The sequence below is a fragment of the Peromyscus maniculatus genome, chromosome 1, assembly GCF_049852395.1.
Source record: "Peromyscus maniculatus bairdii isolate BWxNUB_F1_BW_parent chromosome 1, HU_Pman_BW_mat_3.1, whole genome shotgun sequence".
Taxonomy (NCBI): domain Eukaryota; kingdom Metazoa; phylum Chordata; class Mammalia; order Rodentia; family Cricetidae; genus Peromyscus; species Peromyscus maniculatus.
In genome coordinates this window covers 113,358,412-113,382,325 of record NC_134852.1, presented here as the reverse complement: position 1 = coordinate 113,382,325, position 23,914 = coordinate 113,358,412, and the positions used below count along the sequence as shown (strand labels likewise).

Genomic DNA, 23,914 nt, shown 5'->3' with positions numbered 1-23,914 from the left:
TGACCCATTCCGGCTAACCCCTCACCAGCCCCGGCTACCTCTAGATCCCCGCGCTGAGCGGAAGGCATTTCTCAGCCTTCCCGCGGGAGTGAGATACCAGGAAGAGAACCAATGCCTGGTGTCTAGCCTAGGGCCTCTGTAGGGTGGGATGCCAAGTGAAAGCGGGGAGACTTGACCTTGAGAGGCCAGGCTCAGGGACCTCGGGGGCCACAGGGCGAAGGGTGGAGGGAAACAGGGGGTGCGGGACTGCGGTGGAGAGCAAAGCTTGCAGAAGACCGCGGGTAGGAGGGTGGGGGCGAGAGGCCGCCGACTTCCTGGTCCGCCCCGCCCCGGCCGTCCCGCCCCCGCGCCCCGCCCCGCCCGGGCCCCGCCGGCCCGTCCCCCACCCCCCCACTTCCTCCGGCCTCCAGCTCTCACTTCCTTCTTGAGCCCAGAGCCGCCGCCGCCGCCCCCAGCTCCCCCGTCGCGGGGAGGGCACCAGGTGAGGCCCGGGCCGGGCCGGTGGGCAGGGGTCCTGGGGAAGAGGAGCGCGGCCGGCTGGGACTGGCTGGGCGCTCGGGAGCCGGGAAGTTTGCAGGAGGGGGGCCTCGGGCGGGAGGTTCTGGTTCACAGCAAGTTGGGCGGGCGCGGCAGGCCGGGCGGGGACAGCGGCCACCTCGAGTCGATCGCTGATGGCTGGGTTGAGGGTGGGATCCCGGGGACCGCGCGGGATCCCGAGAGCGGCGAGGGACCGCTGAGACCCGAGCCGTGAGAGGCTCGGAAGTGGGAAAGCGCTGAGCTGTGAGGATGGGACTCTGCGGTGGGGTGCCTTCAAAAGTTGTGGGGGGTGCTCAGTAGTGTGTGAAAGGAGAGGGCCTCTGGCTTAGGGAAGGCGCGCTCTCTGCTCTGCAGTTGTGACATTTGTGAGGCTGAGAGGGGGGCGGTGTCTGGGGCCTCGGAAGCCTGAGAATGCAGAGAAAGGTTTCACCCGGGGAAGGTCGGAGCCAGTCTATAGCTACACTGTTGCTGCAGCCCTCAGGAGGGCCGGGTGGGGAATCCCCGCGCCTTCTCTCTGGGTTTTTCTGAGCCGACCTCCTCATCTCTGTGCCATGCAACAGGTATTTAGGGAACATGTCTGTTGTGTTTAACTGACTCAATCTGGCCTTGCTTTTTTGAGGATAAACTGAGGGAGGGAAAGGTCTCGATACCCAACAGTCCCTGACAACGTATAGGACTTTGAGAGGCCTCTGGGAGTACTGGCTTTCGGGAATGATTGAGAACTGTCTCTTGGTCCTCTCTCTCACCTGAATTCCACATGCTGCCTTCCTCCACTCTCCTTAGTGTCTACCACATCCATCTTCTTCAGCCTCTTTCCCCGCAGCCACATAGATATACCTAGGCCCAGCCTGATCTCACACTTACCCTGCCCTGCTGGTTTCTCCTCGGTTCTCTGCGGCTCCCCCTTCCCATCCCTTCCCAGCCTCTGGCTAACACACACACATCCCCCTTTTGTTTCCATCTTCCCTGCTGCCCTCGTTCGTCTCCCTTCCTTGGGTCCCGATCCTTAGCTTTGGTGTCAGAAACTGCTTTAGACTTGAGTTTGAGAGCCCATTCACACCTCCTTAGCTTAGAGATGCAGGCTGCAGCCTCCCAATGATGGAGATGATTAAAGGGCTGGAAACGTGCACACACGAGTAAACATGCAAGTTCTGGTGTGTCAACATCTTTTATCTCTTAGAGACAAAATAACTGCCCTCAGCCTTGAGAAGGCCCAGAGCAGAAGCCAGCAGAATGAAGGGAACCTGCAGTGGGTGACATTGTGGTTAGGCAGAGGGAAGCAGTGTGTAGCAGTCGGAGTAGGGTGACACAGGAATAAGACCAGTGAAAAAGGCCATGGGAAATCAAAACTACCCTGATTGTTAGGTGCTCAGCGAAGAATCCAGCCTAGGAGTTGGGGGACTAGCCTGGAGGTCCTGGTCCCCCAGCACTTACTGGTTCCAACCAGTGGGGAGAATGGGGTGGGCTGTTTGGTGTGACAAGAAAAGGAGGAGGCAAAGGGAAGATTCTGGAGGGAAAACTTCAGTCCCAGTTGGCTTTAAATCTTTGATTAGGGGATGTAAGAAAAAGGGGTTTGTCCCTCTTCCCTGCAGCTTTCTGGGGACTGCAGAGGTTGGGTGCTTGCATTTTCTGGTGTGCGTCAGAGCCTTGCCCGGGACTTCTGCTGACCCTTCTGTCTTTAAGCATCCTTGATATTTGCTTCTTACCTAGGACTCTGTTCCCTCTCTCTAAGGAATTTCTCCAAAATCTAACATAGTCTGTCCTGGCCCTGTAAGTTCTTGTCTGCATCCTCGAGCCCCTTCCTCAGCCTTCGGGGTGCGTGCTCAGGGATTTTGTCTGTCTCTCCCTCCTCTGCTCTTCTGTATTAACTGCTCTCCATGAGAATAAAAGAGAAGTGGAGGGGAGCAAATGCCACAATTGGAAGATCTTCCAGCAAAGCTAAATTTAAGAGCTGGGCTCCTTCCCTTTCCTATCCTCTTACCACTCACAGTTGTCCCTCTCCTATCCATTCTTTCTTCCTCTAGTCCTGCCCTTCTCCACCTGTCTTTCCTACTCTCGTGTCTGGGAGGTACAGAGGTTTGGCCCCACGGAGGAAATCCCAGGGATCTGTATTAAATCCCAGCTCAGGAAAGGATGTGCATACAGCACATTTTCCCAGCATCACAGCTCAATAAAAATCCTCAGGAGCCCTGATTCCCAGCTTGACAAACCAGTACTTAATTTAGTATTCTGTATAACTAAGCAACCCACAGGGCTCTGAGGGCAAAGAGAGGATGGAAGTAACAGGGTTTTTTCTTAGGCAAGGTCTGGCTCCATTTGGAAGTTTAAACTAATTGCAAGAAAAATATGATCAGGATGGGAGGGATCTAAGTGGAGAAATACCATGGGTGGGGGGCTACCTAGGGACCTGCTGTGGAGGCTTTGGCTATAGAAGTGTGGCTAAGGTAATATGAGAAGAAGTGGCAGGGTGACATTGTTCCATGTACATGTCACCTGCTTAGCAATCTGGGCTTTGGAGAGTTGCTTTGGGGGAGCTGTTAAGGCAGATGAGGTGTCTGATAGGAGCTTATACGGGGTTATGAGCAGGGAGATAGGAGAGGTTGTGGTCATTCAGGCAGCTGTGAAGATACTGGGGTGATAGTAGCTGGAGAACCGGGAATAAGAAGGATGCCTGGGTACAGACTGAACGCCGCTTCCCTTCACGTACAGTGTCCATCCATCAGTGGGGAGGTTTGTAGGGGTCTGTGAGGAGATCTTCCAAGGGAAACCAAAGACAAAGCCTGGGCCACCTCCCCAGATCAGACGGGTTTTCCTGTCCAGGGTCCAGCTTCCTCTTTTGTCCTCATCTCACATTGGGGGGAGGGCCTGTCCCCAGGAGCTAAAGGCCAGAGGAGGAGCTTCTCAGCTAGGGCAGGACCTGGGTGGCTGGCTGTGCAGTAGGACAATGTTCGTGCTAAACCATGAGTACTCCAACATGGGCCGGGGCTAGGGAGGCTTGGGGATTTAAACACAAAAGGATGCTCTTTTGGCTCATTTATTTATTTATTTTAGATCTGTTTATGGACATGGGTGTTTTGCCTACATATGTGTATGTGTACCACATCCATGTGGTACATCCAGGTGTTGGATCCCCTGGACTGGAACTCTATGGACTTGTGAGCCACTGTGTGGGTGCTGGGAATCAAATCTGGGTCCTCTGCAAGAACAAGTGCTCTTAAACCTACTAAGCCACCTCTCCAGCCCTCTGGCGCATTACTAAGGAGCAAACAATGCTAAGGCCATCTTGAATGAAGTCAAAGGTCAGACTAACAGTCTTCACCTTCTCTGCTTTGTGAGAGTAACATCAGGCCAAAGGTTTAGGAGATCCAGATCCTTACTCTTTCTTGGCTCTATTTCAACATTAGGTTGCAAGCCAGGCCTGGTGGTATACACACACCTTTATCCCAGTGCTTGGGAGGCAGAAGCCAGCCTGGTCTACATATCAAGTTCCAAGCCAGCCAGGGTGATGTAGTGGGACGCTGTCTAAAAAAAAAAAACAAAAAAACAAAAAAAAACACCTAACGACAAAAAACCCATTTGCATTTTTCAGTACGTCCAAAGGGCACAGTGAACACTGATAGGTTTGACTGACTGCCCCTCCTCTAAGAGATAGAGCAATGCCTCAGACTCAGCCTTCCTGTCTTACCAGCCTTGATCTCTCCAGGGCAGAACTGTCGCTCCTTACGCAAAGTACAAAGATTGCTATGGGTTGAGAGATAAGAAGGCAGTGATGCTGGAATTTTGTTGCGGGACTCCAGGATGGGGGTGTTATACCCTGCCCTCTGCCCAGTGAGTGCTGTGCCCACTGACAGTGGAAAATAGATGCGGAGTTTCCTCCCTGATGTTTTTTTCCCCGTGTGGAAACCCCCTCAAGCCCTTGCGTGGCACACTGAAAGGACTAGGAAGCCCTGGGTTTCTCTGTGTTTTTAAGTAGGGGAGGCAGGATTGCGAGGTTGGCACCCACAGCCTCGTGTGAAGTGAGCGAAAGCAAAGGAAGTGCCACTTCACAAGCCTTTCATGGGGCCCGGAGAGTGCGGAGCTGCTGGGCGGGGAGAAGCCAGCATGTGAGCCTTCCTCTGTGCTGCTGGGTGGGGGAGGGGCGGCTTAGCTCCCCAAGCTGGTGCTGTCCTGTCTCTGGGGCTCACCCTTTGTGGGACACCCTGGGTGTTGGGGTGAGCATGGGACAGACTTAGGAGAGCTGTCTGAACCCTCTGTCCTCTGCTACAGTTGTCTTCTTTCTTCCTCCTTTGCATCCACTCTCCGCTCTTGCCCTCCCTACTAGAGTGCAAAATCCTTTCTCCAGGAGCCCAGAGATGGAGAGTGAGAAAAAGGGGAGAGCCCCTCGGTGTGGCATTTTGGTTTGCTTTTTTTTGTTGTTTGAGACAGGATTTCTTTCTCTGTGTAGCCCTGGCTGTCCTGGAACTCACTTTGAAGACCAGGCTGGCCTCCAACTCAGAGATTTGCCTGTTTCTGCTGGTATTAAAGGCGTGAGCTCAGGGGTTTTGTTTTGTTTTGTTTTCTTAAGGCTGAGAACTAGGTTCTCTTAGGCTCTTCCCTGCTGATGCTGAGAAGGGGAAGAAAGAGTCTCAGCCCTTGGCCTGGTCCCAGTCCCACACTGACCTCATGTCTCCCCTGGCTTCCTCCTCCCGGCCCAGCTGCAGGCAGCTGCAGCTCCAGTGTGAGCCTCCTTGTGCCACCTCTCCTCTGTCCTCCCTTCGGGACAAACAAACAAACAGACAAACAAGCTTGCAGGGCCCTGTCCCTGGCTTGGTTGTCTTCGGCCGACCAAGTCCAATCCTAAGCCTCTCTTCTACTTTTTCTTCCCATTTTCTGCGGCCCCTCTGAGTTACCGTTGCTTGACCTCTCACTCTCCTAGCTGAGAACAGAGCAATCTAGCTTGTGGGTTCATTACCCTAACTTTCTGTTTCTCTGTGTGAGGAAGAAGTTGGCTACCTTTGTCCAGTGTCTCTTGGACATAGAGGCTTTCCTTGTTCCCAGTCTCAATGTCAGGATTGATGAGGGGCTGGGGGGAGCGTTGTATATCACTCTGCAACTTTTGCTCAGCCTTGAGCTGGGCTTCTGCAAATGCACAGGCTTCCCTCCGCACAAATCATCCAGATCAATCACTGCTGGGAAAGGTGGTCTGAAGAAGGTGGGAAACAGAACCGAGCCCAGAGGACAGGAAGACTCTGAAGGGGTGCACAGCATTCATGGGAGATGAGCTCTCTTGTGCAAAGAGGGGCAGATTGAGCTCACTGTTTGTTTTTTACTGACAGCACCATGTGCTATACTCAGCGAGTCGGAAATCAGGCAGGACTTTGCCCTCTAGGCTTTCCCAGTCTAAGGACAAGAGATAAGATTCTGATTGGCTCCATATGAAATAGACAGGAACTAGACATTGGATCAGTGAAATCACTTGTGACATGGATTATGTACAGAAACTTTATTATTATTATTATTATTATTGTTTTGTTTTTTGGGTTTTTTTTTTTTTCTTTTTTGGTTTTTCAAGACAAGGTTTTTCTGTCACACTGGCTGTCTTGGAACTCGCTCTGCAGACCCGCCTGCCTCTGCTTCCCAAGGGCTGGGATTTAAGGCGAGCGCTATCACCGCTGCTGCCGCCACCACCACCACCACCACCACCGCCTACCTTGTACAGAACATTCTAGGAGTAGGTGGCAGTAGTGCTTGTCCCTGCTAATGTTGCTTGTGTTTTGGGGGTAGAGACTGTGGAGGTCTCTGCAAAGGGCAGGGTAGTGTAGTCAGAGGTAAGGTTTGGAATGTGTGTTGTCGGGAGGTAGCCGGAGGGTTGCAAAATACCGAGAGCTTTGTGTTGGAGAGGTGGCTTAGAAGGCTGTAGGATTACACGTACCCATCTTTGAGAGCCCATGCTTCCCCTCCCCCACGCCCAGTTGGGACACTTCCCCTGCTCTAACTGCCACAGAGATCAGGCAATCAGGCAAACATCAGTACTTCCTTTTCCTCCCCATTCTGGGCCTGCTTGGGACACACCCCAAGGCCAGGGCCCACTGGATGCAAGCTGGACTCCAGGGACCATACTCACCCTGATAGGCTCCATCCTCCTGCCCCATGAGCTATGTTTCCACACTAACCCATCTAGAGCCATTTCAAGGTAATTAGCGAGTTTTTTTTTTGGGGGGGGGGAGAGGGGCTATCATTCTCCACTAAAACTCAGCATTGTAGTATTGTTGGCTGGGGCAGGCTTGAGTGGGGGGGGGGGTCCAGCCTATTCTTCATGATAAAGGCTGGCCCAGCACATCAAAAGGCAGTGGTTGTACACTCCTGTGTGTCTAGCCCTGTACTCAAAGCTTTTCTGTGGTTGAGGTGACAGAAAACCAGCCTGCTGTTTAAGGGGATATCTGTCACTTATGTGTAGAGAAGGAGATTCACATGGAGCCAAAGCAGAGTTACAAGGGGTGACCATGCTATGGAAATGCGAATAATTCAGTAGCTTTATGGCATGGTGAGATTTAGGCTAGGCCTTGAAGAATCAGGAGGACTTGAGTGGGAATGGGAGTAGCGGCAGAAAGAAAAACAAACACAAAATCTGAGATAGAAGAATAGCCAGGACTTGCCATGTGTGCTGGCACACACCGTTAATCCCAGCACTCTGGAGGCGGAGGTGAGTAGCTCTCTGTGAGTTCGAGGCTAGCCAGGCTACGCAGTGAAACCCTGTCTTAAAAAAGGTGGGGAGAGGGGCGTGGAGGAGAGACCAGATTTGCTTTACAGACCCTTTTGGAGCAAGGAGCTAGGATCTCATACTGAGTGCCCTATATCATGCACATATGGTATATCAATGCACTTAGCCTTTATAGCAACCCCGTGAGACAGTACTACTGTGGCTGAATTTGAGAGATAAGGAAATTGAAGATTATAGAGGCAATTCATCCTAAATCCAGGGTCACAAAACTAGTGACCTAATCCTAGTGGTGAAACTAGGATTTAAATCCAGGCCTGTTTGATTCTAAAGCCCCTCTTACATTATTATCAACTTTGAATGACACAGAGTCCAGGCATGATCTGAATGAGTTAAATTGGGTATAGAAACCTAGAACATGCCTGGCAGTGGTGGCACACTCCTTTAGTCCCAACACTTGGGAGGCAGAGGCGGGCGGATCTCTGTGAGTTCGAGGCCAGCCTGGTCTACAGAACGAGATCCAGGACAGGCACCAAAACTACACAGAGAAACCCTGTCTCGAAAAAACCAACAAACAAAAAAACGTAGAACAAGTTGCTGTCATTTGCTAATAAATAGATCTTCAAACATCAATTATTTATTTATTAAACCAAGTTTGATTCTTTTTTTAGATTATATTTATTACTAGGGAGTAGAATTCTGGAGATTGAATGGGCCTACATATACTAGGCATGTGCATACCAACCACTGAGTCACATCCCAATCAAAATCAAAATCCAGTCCTAGATATCGGCCTCCTGCAGCACTGACAATCGTTTCTTCCAGTTTGATATGTTAGAGAAGCCTGTGCTGTAGAGTGTAGTAGGTAAAGGAGACTTACCTGACCCACTTCAGCCAAAAAATTTCAGAGAAAAGAACTGCCAGAGAGCTGGAGATTAGAGCTTAATGGTAGAGCACCAGTCTAGCTTATGTGGGGCTCTAGATTCAATCCTTGGTAGAGCTAACAACAGCAGCAACAAAAAGGTAATAATACTAAGACAAAGGGGGAAAGAGAGGAGAGTTGTATTGGGAGAGGGTGAAGGTTTGAACTGGAAGTAAATGGGGCGGAGTAAGCCCAAGCTGCCACTCACACATAAGTAAGCATCCTAGGCCGTGCATATCGACTCGGGGATGCAAGGCTTTGCTTCTGTCGCTGCCCGTGTGCACGGTACACAAATGTATATCCGCTGTCATGCTGCGTCCCCACGAGGCCAGGAAGGCAAGCGTTACGACTCTCGCTATACAGATGAAGAAACTGAGGCTGTGGTAAAGGAAGTGACTCATTTGTTCAAGGCCCCACGGTTAGCAGGGAGCCAGCCATGTGATACAATGAAGAAAACTTACAGAGGATTTTGGATCGCAGAACTGAGTTTGTGTCCCAGCCCTCATACTCTAAATAGCTGTGTGAGGCTGGACTACTGAGTTTGGTTTCTTTGTAAAATAGAAGTCCTACCAGTAGGTCATGGGGAGGATCAGGTAACATGATACGATGCCATCTGTAAAGACTTGTACCGTACAAGTGTTTCATTGAGGGTCAAGGTCAGCAGGTGAGCCCGGTAGGTCAGATTCGGGTATCTAGTGCTCTTGATCACACGCCACACCTTGTTTTGGACACTAACTCATTCATAATCCTTTTCCGGTGTCAGGCCCTCTTCCCTCACCAGCCCGGAAGCTCTTCTCCCTCCCAACTCCTCCGAGCGCTGACTTACTGATCGCTGGTTGATAACCACTCCCTAGAGAGTCTGTAGTGCTTTCGGTCTCTAGGGCCTTGTGACTGCTGGCCAGAAGTCCCTCCTTGCCTTCCTGCCCGTGTCAGTTCTTTACTGGACTTGGAGGGTCTTAGTCTTTTGTTTTTTTGGGGGGGGGTTTAAGACAGGGTTTCTCTGTGTAGCTTGGACCTGTCCTGAAACTCGATCTGTAGACCAGACTGGCCTGGAACTCACAGAGACCTGCCTGCCTCTGCCTTCAGAGTAGGACTGAAGACGTGCGCCGCCGCCGCCGCCGCCGCCACCACCACCTCCAGTGAGGTGTCTTACCTCTGCTTAGTCCCCCTCTGTGTTGATCTGAAGATTTCAGGCCCAGGAGTGAAATGCCAGGACTCAAATAATGCAGTGGACACAAGAATGATCCCTGCCCCTGAGGCTTTTTTTAGCTATTTTTTTTAAAGTTAGTATATATATAATAAAATTTCATTACGAAGTTTTCCTGTGTGCATCATATTTATCATTATACTTTGCTCATAGTCACCCCTCCTCTTTCACACTGATGTCCTTCCTCTTCCCAGATAGTTCCCCTTCTGCTTTCATGTCACATACACACGCACACATATTTAAATCTGATATATATTTAAATTTAGATTTCACATATGAGAGAAAGCATGCAATATGTTTTCCTCCTTAAGTAAGCCTGTCGGTTTTGGTTTTTGTTTTGAGACAGGGTTTTACTATATATTTTTGGCTGGCCTAGAACTCATTAGGTAGACTAGGTTGGTCTCAAACTTACAGTAATCCTCTTGCCTCCGCTGCCTGAGTGCTGGGATTATAGGTAAACACACCACACTCAGCTGTGTATGCGTGTGTCGGTATGTGCGTTTTGCATGCGTGCCGGTTTCCTCAGAGGCCAGAGGCATAGGCTTCCCTAGATCTGGAGTTACAGGCAATTGTGGAGCTATTCAAAGAGGATGCTGGGAATTGAACTCAGGTCTTCAGAGCAGTACCTGCTCTTAACTGCTGAGCCATCTCTCCAGCCCTGTCATAGACCTTTTACCTTCATTTCTTGGAAAGAATAACAGACCCAGAGGGGATAAGTACCTTGTGCTTGGCTGCAGCAAGTCATAGCTGAGATAGAACTTACTCTCTGGTCTTCCAGTCTGAGGTTCTTTCTACTGCCCCAGAGGGCCTTTATTTACATTACTACCCACTCCAAGGGTCTATCTGAAGATCTGAAGGTTGAAAACATACTCATATAAATCAAATGGGAATCCTGTTAATGGGAACATGAGAAGTAGCCTCATCAAGTAATACCATTTCCCTCCCAGCTAGTCCTAGAAGAAGCTGCAGCCTGGGAGAAAACCAGTGCCAATGCTTGGGTCCATTGCAGCCCACTTCCCAACAAGGGGTCCCCCACAACCATCATGCACACTGTCTTTAATTTTGAGGCTTTGGATCAAATATTGGGAGATCAGACTAGTGAGAGGAGCCCATATGTAGTAGATGGTCTAGCAGACCCTTGTATCGAGGAAGAATAAAAATAGCTAGCATTAATTAACCAGGTACTATCCTCAATGTTTTTTTTTTTTTTTGGTTTTGTTTTGTTTTGTTTTTTAAAGATTTATTTATTTATGATGTAAACAGAAGAGGGTGCCAGATCTCATTACAGATGGTTGTAAGCCACCATGTGGGTGCTGGGAATTGAACTCAGGACCTCTGGAAAAGCAGTCAGTGCTCTTAACCTCTGAGCCATCTCTCCAGCCCATGTTTTTTGTTTTTTGTTTTTTTTGTTTTTTTTGTTTTTTTGTTTTGTTTTGTTTTGTTTTTTTGGTTTGGTTTTTGGTTGTTTTTGTTTTGTTTTGTTTTTCAAGACAAGGTTTTCTCTGTAGCTTTGGAGCCTATCTTGGAACTCACTCTATAGACCAAGCTGGCCTCGAACTCACAGAGATCTGCCTGACTCTGCCTCCTGAGTCCTAGGATTAAAGGCGTGCGCCACCCCCCCACACTCCCCCACCCCCGGTGTTCTATGTTTTAAATGTAATAACTAATCCATACAATAAGTATGTGGAGCCGATATTATACTCATTTTGCAGATAAGAAAACTGAGGTTCAGAGGAGTGGTTTGTCCCCTGTCATTGCTAGAAACAGCAGTTGGACTGGGATTTGATCTTAGGCTGGTATTAGAGCTCATATAATGCTGCAGCTTGGCAGCATCTTGCTCCCTACCTCTCCTTGTTTCTAATGTTTGTCTTGATGAGATTTGGGGATGATGTCAGGATAACTGAGAGCAAGAAATGGGTTTTCTCTGTATATCTTCATCTTCTCAATAGGGACAGGTCTCCTAAGTCAAGAATGTCCCTCTCATCTCTCCGTAGGTTACGACTTCCAGTGGGGTCCAGAAGAGCGGGGAGGCCACGCCTCCATTGCGGCGGCTTTACACACAATGCAGAGCATCAAGTGTGTGGTGGTGGGCGATGGGGCTGTGGGCAAGACGTGCCTTCTCATCTGCTATACGACTAATGCCTTCCCCAAGGAATACATCCCCACGGTGTTCGATAATTACAGCGCCCAGAGTGCAGTTGACGGGCGCACGGTGAACCTGAACCTGTGGGACACTGCGGGCCAGGAGGAATACGACCGCCTCCGCACCCTTTCCTACCCTCAGACCAACGTCTTTGTCATCTGTTTCTCCATTGCCAGTCCACCCTCCTATGAAAATGTGAGGCACAAGTGGCACCCAGAGGTGTGTCACCACTGCCCCGATGTGCCTATCCTCCTGGTGGGCACCAAGAAGGACCTGAGAGCCCAGCCTGATACCTTACGGCGCCTCAAGGAGCAGGGCCAAGCGCCGATCACACCGCAGCAGGGCCAGGCACTGGCCAAGCAGATCCATGCTGTGCGCTACCTCGAGTGCTCGGCACTGCAGCAGGACGGCGTCAAGGAGGTGTTTGCCGAGGCGGTCCGGGCAGTGCTCAACCCAACTCCGATAAAGCGTGGGCGGTCCTGCATCCTCTTGTGACCCCGGCACTCAGCTTGGAGGCTACCCCGTGTCCCCGCACCAGTTGTGCCTTGGCGCCTTGTCTGCCCCCAGCTGTGCCTTAAGGACTAATTCTGGCACCCCTTCCCCGGGGGGACTCCCTGAATGCCTTTTATTCCTTAAGGAGGTACACAGGGAAAGGGGCTTTGGGCCCCACCCCACTCTGCTTGGGAATACCAAGTATTCCATGAGTTCACCCAAGCCAGGTTGACCTTTCCAAGAGGCCAACCCAGCGCTACCCTCCATTGCCTGCTACTGACCAGTTCCTCCGGCTTTCCACGAAGTTGTTGCTGCCTATTGTGGTGCCTCCTGTCAGGTTAGGGGCTCTAACCTCTCTGCCTTTGCTCTTGGAGTAGGCTCTCCAAGGTATTCTCTCCCTCCCTCAGGGGAGGAGCCACAGAACCCTGAGAAGAAAACTGCCCTAACCTGCCCCATGTGCCCAGGCCTCATGCGTCTGCTGACTGACTCAGGCCCCGTGCTCCTGGGGGCCTTTCCTACCCCCATCAGCATCAATAAAACCTCCTGTCTCCAGTGGCCCCGGCTCCTCCCTATGTGCTGGGCATTAGCGGGTGGGCATGAGCTGGGGCTCCCCAGAGACTGGGAACCTTTTGTTTCCGCGAAGAGGGGATAGAAGACAGTAGGCTTCATTGTGGTTCCCTGCCACCACCCCTCAATTTCCCTAACAAAGCTCTGGGGCTCAGCCACAGATGCCATAGAGGATGCAAAGCTTGAGGAAAAGACTTCCTTGGTCAAGGCTCCAAAGTGGGGCGTTGAAAGCCATGATGAGTCCAAAGACATGTGCTTTCAGTCATACCTCTGAGTTGTCTCCTCCTGCCTCCAAGGCGACAGATCTTTACTGGCAGGATTATAGCCCAAACCAGGCCTCTGCTTCAACTGAAGACTCCTAGCTAGCCCAGCTTCCAGGCTGAGTCATTTCAGAGGAGAGCTCAGCCACTTGTGTGCACCAAAATGGAGGCTGAGGGCAGCCATAGGAAACACTAGGCAGCAGGGGCAAGGGAGACCCCACAGAAAATGGGCGGCTGTAGACTTAACCCCTCCCTTCCTTGCCTCAGTTCCCATGTACACATGAGCCCCAGGAATAACATACCTACCCCAGATTGTTGGCAAAAGAAAAACATTTATTGTCCTTTGAGATAAAATACACAAATCAAAGCTGGGGATCTGGGGCAGTAGAGAAAATGAAGGAAATCAAGGAACCCATTCTTGAATAGGGAAATCTACCTCCGCCCCCTTGTCAGAGGGAAAGGTCTTAATATGCCTGTGATTTTAAAGGTTGATTACTTTGGTTTTTTTCTGAGACAGGGTCTTTCTGTATAGCTGACTGGCCTGGAACTCAGTGTGTAGACCAGTCTGGCCTTGAACTCACATATCTGCCTGCCTCTGCTGTGCTGGGATTAAAAGGCATGTGCCTGACATTTCATTTTTGAGACGAGGTCTCACTGTAGCCCAGGTTGGCATGGATCTTGATGCAGTCCACCCGTCTTGGCCTCCGGTGTGCTAAGCTTACAGGCATATTTCAGCTCGCCCAAAAAGCCAGTGGTTGTAGATAGATGGGAAGGAAAATACATCCCATGCTTGATGCTTCTGGGACAGGCCATCTGTCAGGGACAGAGCACTGCTTCCATCAGATGACCTCAGAGATGCCGGCAAAGCCTTCCCCGCAGGCATACACAGGAACACAATGAGGCTGATGGGAAGAGCATACATCTGGAACACCTGGGCAATTCATAGAACTACAACCACTCTGGTAGATCACTAGACACATCAGTCAAATGAGTGACCTAGAGCGAAATGGCTGTGATCTTCAGGTAGCAGCCATTGCTCAGTGGTTCCTAACCTCAGTGAAAAGTATCTACTTAAAGGTCAAAAACTAAATGATAGTCATGAACCTCAGGACTTTTTTTTTTTTTCTTTTTAGCACCAAGTGGTGGAGCTTTCCTGCCAGCGCAGTTCTGAGGACCTTTCCGTTAGTGGTGATGTTTCTTGAAAATCCCGGTGAGGGTTGGGGAGACACCAGCATGCTGGGGTGAGCCTTGTCACGCCCGCTCCTGCTCTTCTCCCCCAGGTCCCAGCTGGAGAGGACATGGAGAAGGCCGGAGTGGCTTCTTGTTTCTGAAGGGCAGTGGGTTGCCTCTTCCCAGCATCAGAGAAGGGTTTAGAATCTCTTTTCCTCGGGCTGGGAGGTTATGAGCAGCTCTTTGTTCCCGAAGTCCCACCAGGCTGTCATGTGGAACGCCATGTTGGTTAGGACAACAGTGTACTCCAGGATGGCAAAAACGGTATACACTGTTACGAGGACACAAGGAATAGGGCATGGTGAACCTCTTGTTTTACCCTCTTAGTGACTTCCTACATCATCACATTACCAGCCCACCACAGAGAACACAATGATAGCCAGTACCCAAGACCACTGCCTACTATAGAAAAACACCACAGGTGCTCTGAAGTCACTTGTGACCGTTCACAGATCCTAGCTGGTCTCACCTCCAGCCTCACAGTACATGTTGTGCCGGAAGTAGACAGCCAGCGCCGAGAAGAAGGAGACGAAGTTGATGATGAAGAGCCGCTGTTTCCAGCTGTAGGACTTGCGATCCTAGAGGATGGACTATCTGATCACTCTGCGGCTTGTTGGGTATATGTGGGTGGGCTTCCCTCTTAGACTTAGTTCCTAAGGGCTGGGACTCCCCCCCCCCCACTTGGCTCCCAAAGTGGTCATGGAAGGAAATACAGACGGGCAGCAAAAATGATGAGCATGTCCACATCCCTGCATTTAGGGGGATAATGAAGCCAAGGAATAGAGCTCTCTCTTGCCCTTCCCACTTCAGTGGGATGGAGTAGGAAAGATGCATGGAGTTCGCCCACCAACCCAACACTTTCAGGTATTGCTGGGCAAAGAAAGGCCGCGTATGTGGGTGGGGGTTCTCGCAAACCAGCCCACTGACGGTGTTTCTAACCCACTGGGCCTGGCTGCTGGCCTTGATTTTGGCCCCATCTCCAGCCTCTGTGCATTCTCCAGTACTACCCAAATGGTTGACAAGTCAACCATTCACTTTTCTCCAAGCCTCGGCCCAAAGCCCCCATGCCCTTCTGCTGGGATCCTAATAGAAAGTCCTTGGTCAGCCATCATTACCCACATCCTGAGGACAGATGTCCTCGATTCTCTTCTGGGCTTCCTAGTGCCCAGTAGGGGTAGACCGTACCTCCTGACTTACTGTGTGCTTCTTGGTCAGCCGCCAGAGAATGCAGGTGAGGAGCATGTAACTGAGGGATGCCGCGATAAACACAATGAAAGCATTTTCGTGGATGGCTGGAGGGAGAAAGGAGGATGGACACCACCCTCACGCTTAGGCAGGAAAGGGGGCTGTGCCCTCTCCCCGTGCCCTTCACCCCTCCCTTGTCTGGGCACCCACTGAAGTCCTCGGAGGAGGAGACGTAGGTGAGCACGAGCAGCGCGAGGTTCTCCACCACGTTGAGACTGAAGTTGAGGCGGCAAAGGAGGCGGTAACCCGGACACGGGGATGCGCAGCTGAGGTAGTGGTTCCAGTAGGCGAAGGCCGCCAGGAAGCGGGGTGCCGAGTGCAGGCCAATGCAGAAACGCCACACATAGCGCTGGGGAACCTCCCCACCAATGGCAGAGCTCACTGATGGCAGGTAATTGGGCACCTAGAGAGTTAATCCGAGAGTCAAGGCATCCCGTTTGCTGGTCCCGCCCACCAGGAAGACCTTCTTCCCATCTATTAAAGCCACCCCTTTTTCTTCCAAGTTCTCCTTCTGGCGCCCCCTCGGCCTTTCACTTTTAGGTCCCAGAACTGATATGTTTATTCCCTAATCTGGCTGGGATTTGGACAAGAGTAAGGTTATCTCCATCTTTCTTGAAACTGAAACCTGCACATTTGAGCAGGTGTGCATATGACTCAGGGTCTCCCTGTGCTGATAGCTCAGGGTTGTGCCTGAATAAGGCTCTGTGGGCATCCCAGGGTCCCAGACATTGAGTCCTGAAGACCGGGATCGTTGGACTTTATTTGGAACAATGCTACCCTGCTGAGCTGTTCCTCTCACTGCTCCCAGCTCCATGCATTCCTCTAGGCAGGTGCACAATGTGTAGAGAATGCTGTGAGGTCCTGAGGGAAGCCAGGAATTCCAGGTAATCTCTATCCTAATTGTGTGATCATGTTTAAGAAAGTGGGATCTTCTGCCAGGCAGAAGAGGTGGCCCACACCTTTATTCCCCACATACAGGAAGCAGGGGCAGGTGGAGCTCTGAGTTTGAGGCCAGCCTGGTCTTCAGAAGTTCCAGAACAGCCAGGGCTATACAGAGAAACTCTGTCTCCAAAACAAAAAACAAAAACAAAAAAGGAAGGAAGGGAGGGAGGGAGGGAGGGAGGGAGGGAGGGAGGGAGGGAGGAAGGAAGGAAGGAAGGAAGGAAGGAAAGAAGGAAGGAAGGAAAAGAAAGTGGGGTCTTCTGCCGGGCGGTGGTGGTGCACGCCTTTAATCCCAGCACTCGGGAGGCAGAGCCAGGCGGATCTCTGTGAGTTCGAGGCCAGCCTGGGCTACCAAGTGAGTTCCAGGAAAGGCGCAAAGCTACACAGGGAAACCCTGTCTCGGAAAAAAAAAAAAAAAAAAAAAAAAAAAAAAAAAAAAAAAAAAAAAGAAAGTGGGGTCTTCTAACCTGATATATTCTAAGAAAATGGCCCTGGGGCTGGAGAGATGGCTAAGAGGTTAAGAGCACTGGCTGTTCTTCCAAAGGTCCTGAGTTCAATTCCCAGCAACCACATGGTGGCTCACACCATACATAATGAGATCTGGTGCCCTCTTCTGGCCTGCAGGCATACATGCAGACAGAACACTGTATACATAATAAATAAATCTTAAAAAAAAAAATAATAATTCAAAGTCTCTAAGAAAAGAAAATGGCCCTGCTAGGCATTTTAATCTCTTCAGAGACAAAGGCAGGTGGATCTCTATGCGTTCCAGGCCAGCCAGGGCTACAAAACAACCTGTCTCCAAAGAAAAAAGAAAAGAAAATGATCCTGTTCATCTTCCTCAGTGCCTGGAACGCCTCATTCTTTGTGGCACTGCAGTCTCACTCCCTAAGCTTGATGAAAGAGAGGAAGGTAACAGTCACAGAGCAGAAGCAAACTTGAACACACATGGACTCACTGGGGAATTGTGTGACCTGCAGTCTGGAAGGCGAGAACTGCTTTTGTAAAAGATTCCAATACTAGAAGCTGTCAATCCATTGCCCACACTTTCTACAGACTTTTAGACTCAACAACAGCCAGGGCACTGTGGAGCCTAGCAACCCAGCGACTCTGCTCTAACTATGAAGGGTCCAGTCTTTAGATCTTCAGAAACAGAATTCTGAAAGTTCCATTCCTTCCTTCCAAAGAAGACACTGAATGAGCCTCTGGACTGCTGGTACAGTGGGCAATGCTGGAGGGACCTCCCATGACATGGGGTAGGCCAGCCAGGACCTCACAGCCACCACAGCACTGCCAGAGGAAGCTAAGAGAGAGTTTTCAGAGAAGGCGCTCTAAGAGTTGGGTCTATATCCCAGCACTGTCTTTATCATCTAGGTGACCTTGGGCAAGGCCCTTCACCTCTCAGCTCCAATGTCTTCACTGGTAATAGTTATAATGTTACCTATCTTATAGGTGATTAATTTTGTTTAACTAATTAGGACAGTCTCACTACGAAGCCCCAGCTGGCCTGGTACTTGCTATCTAGACAAGTTGGCCTTGAATCACAGAGATCACAGAGATTCACCTGAGTGTGCTGGGATTAAAAGCATTTGCCAGAATACCTGGCTTTGTAGGGTCCCAGAGCTTCTCCGGTGATAGAGCTTCTACAGTGTTGGGCCCACAGTGGGTATAAAAGTGATGGCTTTCATACATCAGGCTTTCATGAGAAGCCTGAGAAGAAGGCTATGAGTCACAGGGCTACTGAGTATAAGAAAACCACTTACAGGGGAAGGCAGCACACTAGGCAGTGAGTGAGAGCGCTTGCCTTTACAGCCTCTCTGATGCCCTGAGTTGGGTGACTGAGTGCAGCCTTCCTGGAATATTTATTCTGAAGACTACTTCCCAATCTCAACTACGTTGTGGGGAACAACCCATATCTAAAGCCGACTGGGAGAACTGAAAGCATTCAAGGGAGCAGTGCCTGAGAGGAAGAGGTTAGTGACTGTCGGGCTGTCTTCACAAACTGCTTTCAGATTAAAGATGAGGCAGGATTTAAGAGTAGGGACTGTGTCATCCATCACATACAAACATACACACACAATCAGATAAATATTTCCACCTCCTTCTCCAGCACATCGTTTCCCTAATTCACTAACTGTGCCAACAACAACCTCAGAGTCTATCAGACACCAGATGCACACAGTTCATTCCAAACGTCCCCATGAGACCAGAGCTAAAAGCACTGATGGGCAAAGAACCCCTTTCTAATAGAGAAGTAGATCAGAAACTCATAGAGGGAAAGTTCCAAGAAATCCCCTAACCAGGGACTGGAAAGATAGCTCAGTAAAACGTTTGCTGTGCAAGCATTAGAACCTGAGTTAGAGACCTAGAGCCCAGGTAGAAGAAGCCAGGCACAATGGCATGCTCTTGTAATTCCAGTGCTGGGCAGGCAAAGGCAGGGAGCCTAGCCAAATGAGACTGTCTTAAAAACAAAGTGGATATGACAACACAAGATTGTCCTCTGGCATGCACACGCACACACACACGCACACGCACACGCACACATGTACACACACACTCCTTATCAGATTATACCATTAAAGAATAATTCTTTTGGCCTCAGGCAAAAGTTGTCGTCGTCGTGGTGCACCCCCACCCCCCCACATATAGCCTTATCTACCTTCTTGTCCTCCAACCCCCTTACCAACTTGACAAAAACTCCAGCTCCTGATGATCCTATTTACCCCTTCTCTGGGCTCCACTCTCTCATCTGGTGCTGGTCTGTATCTTCTTGATGTTGGTCGCCGGTACTACAAGCCAGTGCACTAGCGTTCCCACTGGTCTCCCTATTTTTTTTTTTTCTAGATAGGGTTTCTCTGTGTATCCCTAACTGTCCTAGGCCTCGCTCTCTAGACCAGGCTGGCCTCTTGCCTCTGCCTCCGGGGTGCTAGGATTAAAGGTGTGTGCCACCACTGCCTGGCTTGGTTTCCTATTCTTGATCCCTAGTCTTTCTCCATTCTGAAGCTGGAAGGAAATTCTAAAGCACAAACCTGATCATGTCTCTTTCTGCTTAAAATTTTTCTAAAGCTCCCATTACCCTCAGGATAAGATTCACAGTTGTTAGCCTGGTATTCACAATGATCCTTTCTCACCTCCACACATTCCGGCAACAAAGTTCCCTCCTTCAGGAAGGAAATCGTCTCCAGGATCCAAACTGGATTAAATGTCTCCTCTGAGCCCTGTAGTCCCTGTATCCCCTTTTATCACAGTAAGAATCCCAATTCAGTGGCAAGAGATGGCTCGGTGATTAAGAGAGCTTGCTGCCCTTCCAAAAGACCCCAGGTTGGTTCCCAGCATCCACCTCAGGCAGCTCACAGCCACCTGTAACTCCAGCTCCAGAGGATCTGATGCCCTCTCAGCCTCCATGAGTACCTGAACTTATGTGCACATACCCACACATATAAAAATAAAAATAAAATATTTAAAAAAAAAAAAAAAGAATTCCAACTCACTATATTGGAACTATGTCTAAAGACTGTCTCTTGTATGAATTAGATGCTAAGAGCAAGTGTATATTCATCTCCATGCCTCTGACACACAACTTGTATTCCTGGTCCTTCAGAAAAGACCTCGCGGATTGATCTAGGAGGCAGGAAGTCCATCCTGGTTTCTAGCTACCCTGAGTGGACCCAGGTTGTGGGGCCTAGGGCTGCCAGTAGAGAAACCAAGCTAGAAGATCCCAGAGTTAAGGGATCGTTCCCTTAATCTGAGCTAAAACTACCTGTTACTTATCCTAGCTCCTGGTCTCATACACATCCTTAGTCCCTAGCTTCCTCTCGTCTAGTTTTTCTCCAGTATCTTCCTCATTTTCCTGCCCCATTCTGCCCAGCCCCTCCTTCCCTCCCCCTCCCCCGCATGCCCTCAACATCCTCTGCCCCACTTCTTTTGTATTTTCTGTAATCCTCTTCCAACTCTTAGAGGTGGTGGTGATTCTGCTCTTGGAGTTCCTGCCTCTCATTTCTCAGTAAACTCTGACCTGTCCCACCCCCGACCCTTTGGTTACTTTCCTCTCTCTGATCTTCCTTTTCCTCCTACTCCCTGATTCTTCCCTTACCACTACCTCATAACCTGCCCCTGCCCGGGGTGCTGGGAAGCCTGAAACTCACCCCACAGTCAGTGGCCACCGTGTACTCAAAGTGGAACACCAGAGACCAGATGATGCAGAAGAAGAAGCCGAACAGGGGAAAAGTGATGACCCACCAGACAAAGGCTGTGAAGCGGAGCCGGAACACGGTCCCATCGGGGTCCAAGGGCGCGGAGAACATCCTGTAGGGAGTGGTCCAAGCAAAGCAAGGGACACAACTTGGGGCCCGGGAAAGTGGAGCCTTTTCCAGAGCTGGTACAAGGAAAAGCCAGAACATAAGTAGAAAGGGGGACAGAAAACAACAAGAGATGCGACGGGAATGGCAGAGACAGGCAGGGGCAGTTCCTGGGAACCACGGCACACTGATGCTCTAGTTCCACCTTTTAAAGAGCCTGGACAACAAGCGGACCGCAGGGCCTGAACACTGGAGCTGTGATGGTTTCACTTCACAACCCTCACGGCAACTGAGAAGGACCAGAGGTGGAAAAGTCATTATTCCCATCACACAGAGGAGGAGACAAAGGCCCGGAACTCTGCCAGGATCCAGAGCCTGGACTAAAGCCTTTGGTTATCTAGCAGTTTAAGGCTCTAGATTAAGGACCCTTGGCTCAGCCTAGCTGAGCCCTCCTCCCACTGACCCTGTCTGATCACATTCCTCCTTCTCACCCATGTTCAACCAGGAACAATGAGAGTGTCCTCGGCCCATTCAGCAGAACCACAGGTTACCATTCCACCCCCAGGCTCTGAATGAGCTAAGTCACAGGAGGCAGCACCCTGATCCCATGGAGGACCAATGTCCATCTCTTTCCCCTCTGAGAGGACCAACAATCCAAAATCTGGAGAAATATGAGGGTCTTCGGAACCTTCTCCCTTCAGCTTCAGCTAGTGCACTGAGTCAAAGCCAGGAAGCCTGCATCCAGGGTAAGCACAAGTCCCGGAAGCTGGCCTTTTCCCATTCCTTTCTCCTTCCTGGCAGAGAAGTTCCACCCCACAGCCTCTCTGGCCCTAACCACCATGGTTCCTCCAGCTGGGCTCCATTTGGGGCAAGCTAAGGCAAACAGAGATGGATTTGGATTAAAAGGCCTAGGACCAACTCTTTCCCTGGACCCCACACTTCCTCCCATTAAGGAGGAAGCGGACCCTAGTCTACCAGACTAGCTCTTCATCAGGAATAGGGTGGAATGGGAGGCTGGTCAGGAAACACTTACACGGGGTGCTGAAGAATCCTGGGCTGGGATTGAGGGCTCCAGCCAGACTGAAACTGCTTCAAACCAGAGGGTCCCACCCCCAGGTCCTCAGGGCCTGCCTTCCGCCCACAAAACCAAGTTCTCCACGCCTGCCCAGGCACACAGCCTTCTCCGAATCAACAAGGCCACCTCATAAATCCCAGAACACTGTGCAACTGTAAGACGTGATAGTGACTAAGGTCAGCCCACGAGCTTCTCTGCCAGGCATGAAGGCGCAGATCTTTCTAAATACTCTGTTCCAGGGAGACAAGTGCCTTTCTAGAAAGGGTGAAAGAGAAAGAAGAATGGGGTCCAGCTCCTTCTGATGGAAACATGACTGGGAATCTCTTTTTTGCTCCACTAAGAGAGCTGACTACTCCTGCACAAAGAGAATCAAGAGGCCAGAGGGGTGGCCGAGGGGTACAAGCACTTGTCATGCCGCCTGATGATCCGAGTTAGATCCCCAGAACTCACAGAAAGGTAGAAGAGGAGAACTGACTCTCAGAGTTATCCTGACTGCCACACCTGTGCCACGGGACATGTGTGCACAATTACATGTGCTTGAGCGCGAGCACACACACACACACACACACACACACACACACACACACACACACACACACACACAGAGTTCCATCCTGTACCTGTACAGAAATAGCTAATGATAGCTTGGGCTTTGTCAACAGAAGTCTGATAGAAACAGGAATAAACAGTATTACGTGTGCCTGTATTTCCCAGGTCAGCTGAAGTCCTATTATCCAGATTTGGGCCCAATAAAGACAACACAGTTACCAACTGGATTGAGTCCAAGGACATATTTAGGGTTGTAAGGAGCCTATAGACCCTATTCTGGGAGGAGGGTTCCCTGCAAAAATTGGAGCTCTTCTACTGGGACAGACTCAGGCGTCTCCATTCCTGTCTTCCCATCTCTGCGGGACTGATGGAGTGCCAAGAGGAGAGCATGGCGCTATGGTTATCACAGCAGAGCCAAGGCCAGGACAGACATTTGGGGGGGAAATCTATCAACCAAGCATGGTAGTGCACGCCTTTAATCCCAGCACTTGGGAGGCTGAGGCAGGTGGATCTCTATAAATTCAAGGCCACCCTGTTCTATAGCAAGTTCTAGGCCAGCAAGAACTGTATAGTGAGATCCTGTCTCAAAAAAAATCACCCCCTCCAAATCTATGCTTATTATTAAAAAAAAAAAAAAAAAAAAAAGTGTGCTCATTGTCAGTTACTAAACCTCTGTAGAATAGGTTACCTAAAGAAGGGAGCTCCACCAGGCAGTGGTGGTGCATACCTTTAATCCTAGCACTAGGAAGGCAGAGGCAGATGGATCTCTGTGAGTTCGAGGCCAGCCTGTTCTACAGAGTGAGTTCCAGGACAGGCTCCAAAGCTACACACACACATGAAAAAGGGAGCTCCTTGTTACTTGGGATGTGTAAGCAGAGGCGACATCATTGGTGCTCCTCGAGGTTACTTATTTTATTCCTAGGGTTGGCCCTTCCTGAGATATTCTGGATAAGAAATTCAAAGCATAAATGAAAAGCTTCAATATCCAACTGAAGAGTTCCAGGGAGTGGGGGTGGAATATTCCCAGGGTCACTAAGCAAGTAACTACCCATGCTTTAGTTCCCTAGCTGGTATGCCAAGAGTGGGTAGTGGGTATCAGGTAGGCTGAGGTCACTGGTCCCGTTAGCCCTCAGGGCCAGTCGGAAGGGCAGAGCAAACAGCCTACTCAGTTTGACTTATAAGCTGTAAAACCTCTTTAATTTTGTTTGGACTATCTGCCTTTCCCAACCACTAGACTGGGAAGTCCTATCCTTTTACCCAACAAAAACTTTCTGACTCAGTGCGGTGCTTGTTCTCATGGAGATCCCAGTATGGTGAAGAAGACAGATACAGATATGGTAGAAAAGAAATGTAGGTAATTAACACCAAGAATAGCGGGCACTTAGAAGAAGGAATTAAGTTTGCCTCAAAGAGGCTAGGCAAGGTGTTCTAGAGGAGGAAACACCTTGGAAAGGATTTTCAGGACAGACAGGAGTTAGGTAATGGGAACACATCTTAGGTAAACACTAAGGCAGGAAATGATCTTAGATCACCTAGCTCAGTGGTTCTCAACCTTCCCAATGCTGTGACCCTTCAATACAGTTCCTCAGGTTGTGGTGACCCCAACCATAAAATTATTTCTTTGCTACTTCATAACTGTAATTTTGCTACTGTTACAAATCATAACATAAATATCTGACTTGCAGGATATCTGATATGTAACCCCTGTGGGAGTCACGACCCACAGGTGGAGAACCACTAACCTGGCTAC

At 50.1% G+C, this 23,914-nt stretch overlaps 2 protein-coding genes across 29 annotated transcripts in view; one reads left to right on the top strand and one right to left on the bottom strand.

The window, feature by feature from the left end:
* The first annotated feature begins 328 nt into the window (after positions 1 to 328).
* On the top strand, positions 329 to 12,553 carry Rhog (ras homolog family member G). Of its 2 annotated transcripts, none has more exons than XM_006993307.4 (2): positions 329 to 481; positions 11,358 to 12,553. In XM_006993307.4, the coding sequence occupies exon 2, from the start codon at positions 11,426 to 11,428 to the stop codon at positions 11,999 to 12,001; it is 576 nt and encodes a 191-aa protein (XP_006993369.1). In that variant the 5' UTR covers positions 329 to 481; positions 11,358 to 11,425; the 3' UTR covers positions 12,002 to 12,553. The 2 variants fall into 2 exon arrangements, with proteins under 2 accessions (XP_006993369.1, XP_076405264.1); XM_076549149.1 differs by lacking the exon at positions 329 to 481 and adding an exon at positions 1,077 to 1,097.
* A 584-nt stretch (positions 12,554 to 13,137) lies between these two features.
* Positions 13,138 to 23,914, bottom strand: part of Pgap2 (post-GPI attachment to proteins 2) — a 33,895-nt gene continuing 23,118 nt past the window's right edge. For 5 of the 27 annotated variants that reach the window (XM_042280742.2, XM_042280745.2, XM_042280792.2 and 2 more), the window contains 5 exons: positions 20,482 to 20,547; positions 15,451 to 15,703; positions 15,241 to 15,347; positions 14,525 to 14,633; positions 14,052 to 14,326 (listed from right to left, as the gene is read on the bottom strand). In XM_042280742.2, the coding sequence (XP_042136676.1) occupies positions 14,196 to 14,326; positions 14,525 to 14,633; positions 15,241 to 15,347; positions 15,451 to 15,703; positions 20,482 to 20,547 (666 nt within the window). In that variant the 3' untranslated portion in view covers positions 14,052 to 14,195. Of the gene's footprint in view, positions 14,327 to 14,524; positions 14,634 to 15,240; positions 15,348 to 15,450; positions 15,704 to 20,387; positions 20,783 to 21,573; positions 21,692 to 23,914 lie in introns of those variants that run through there. The other 22 variants (XM_076549090.1, XM_076549146.1, XM_015986832.3 and 19 more) reach the window with 13 other exon arrangements.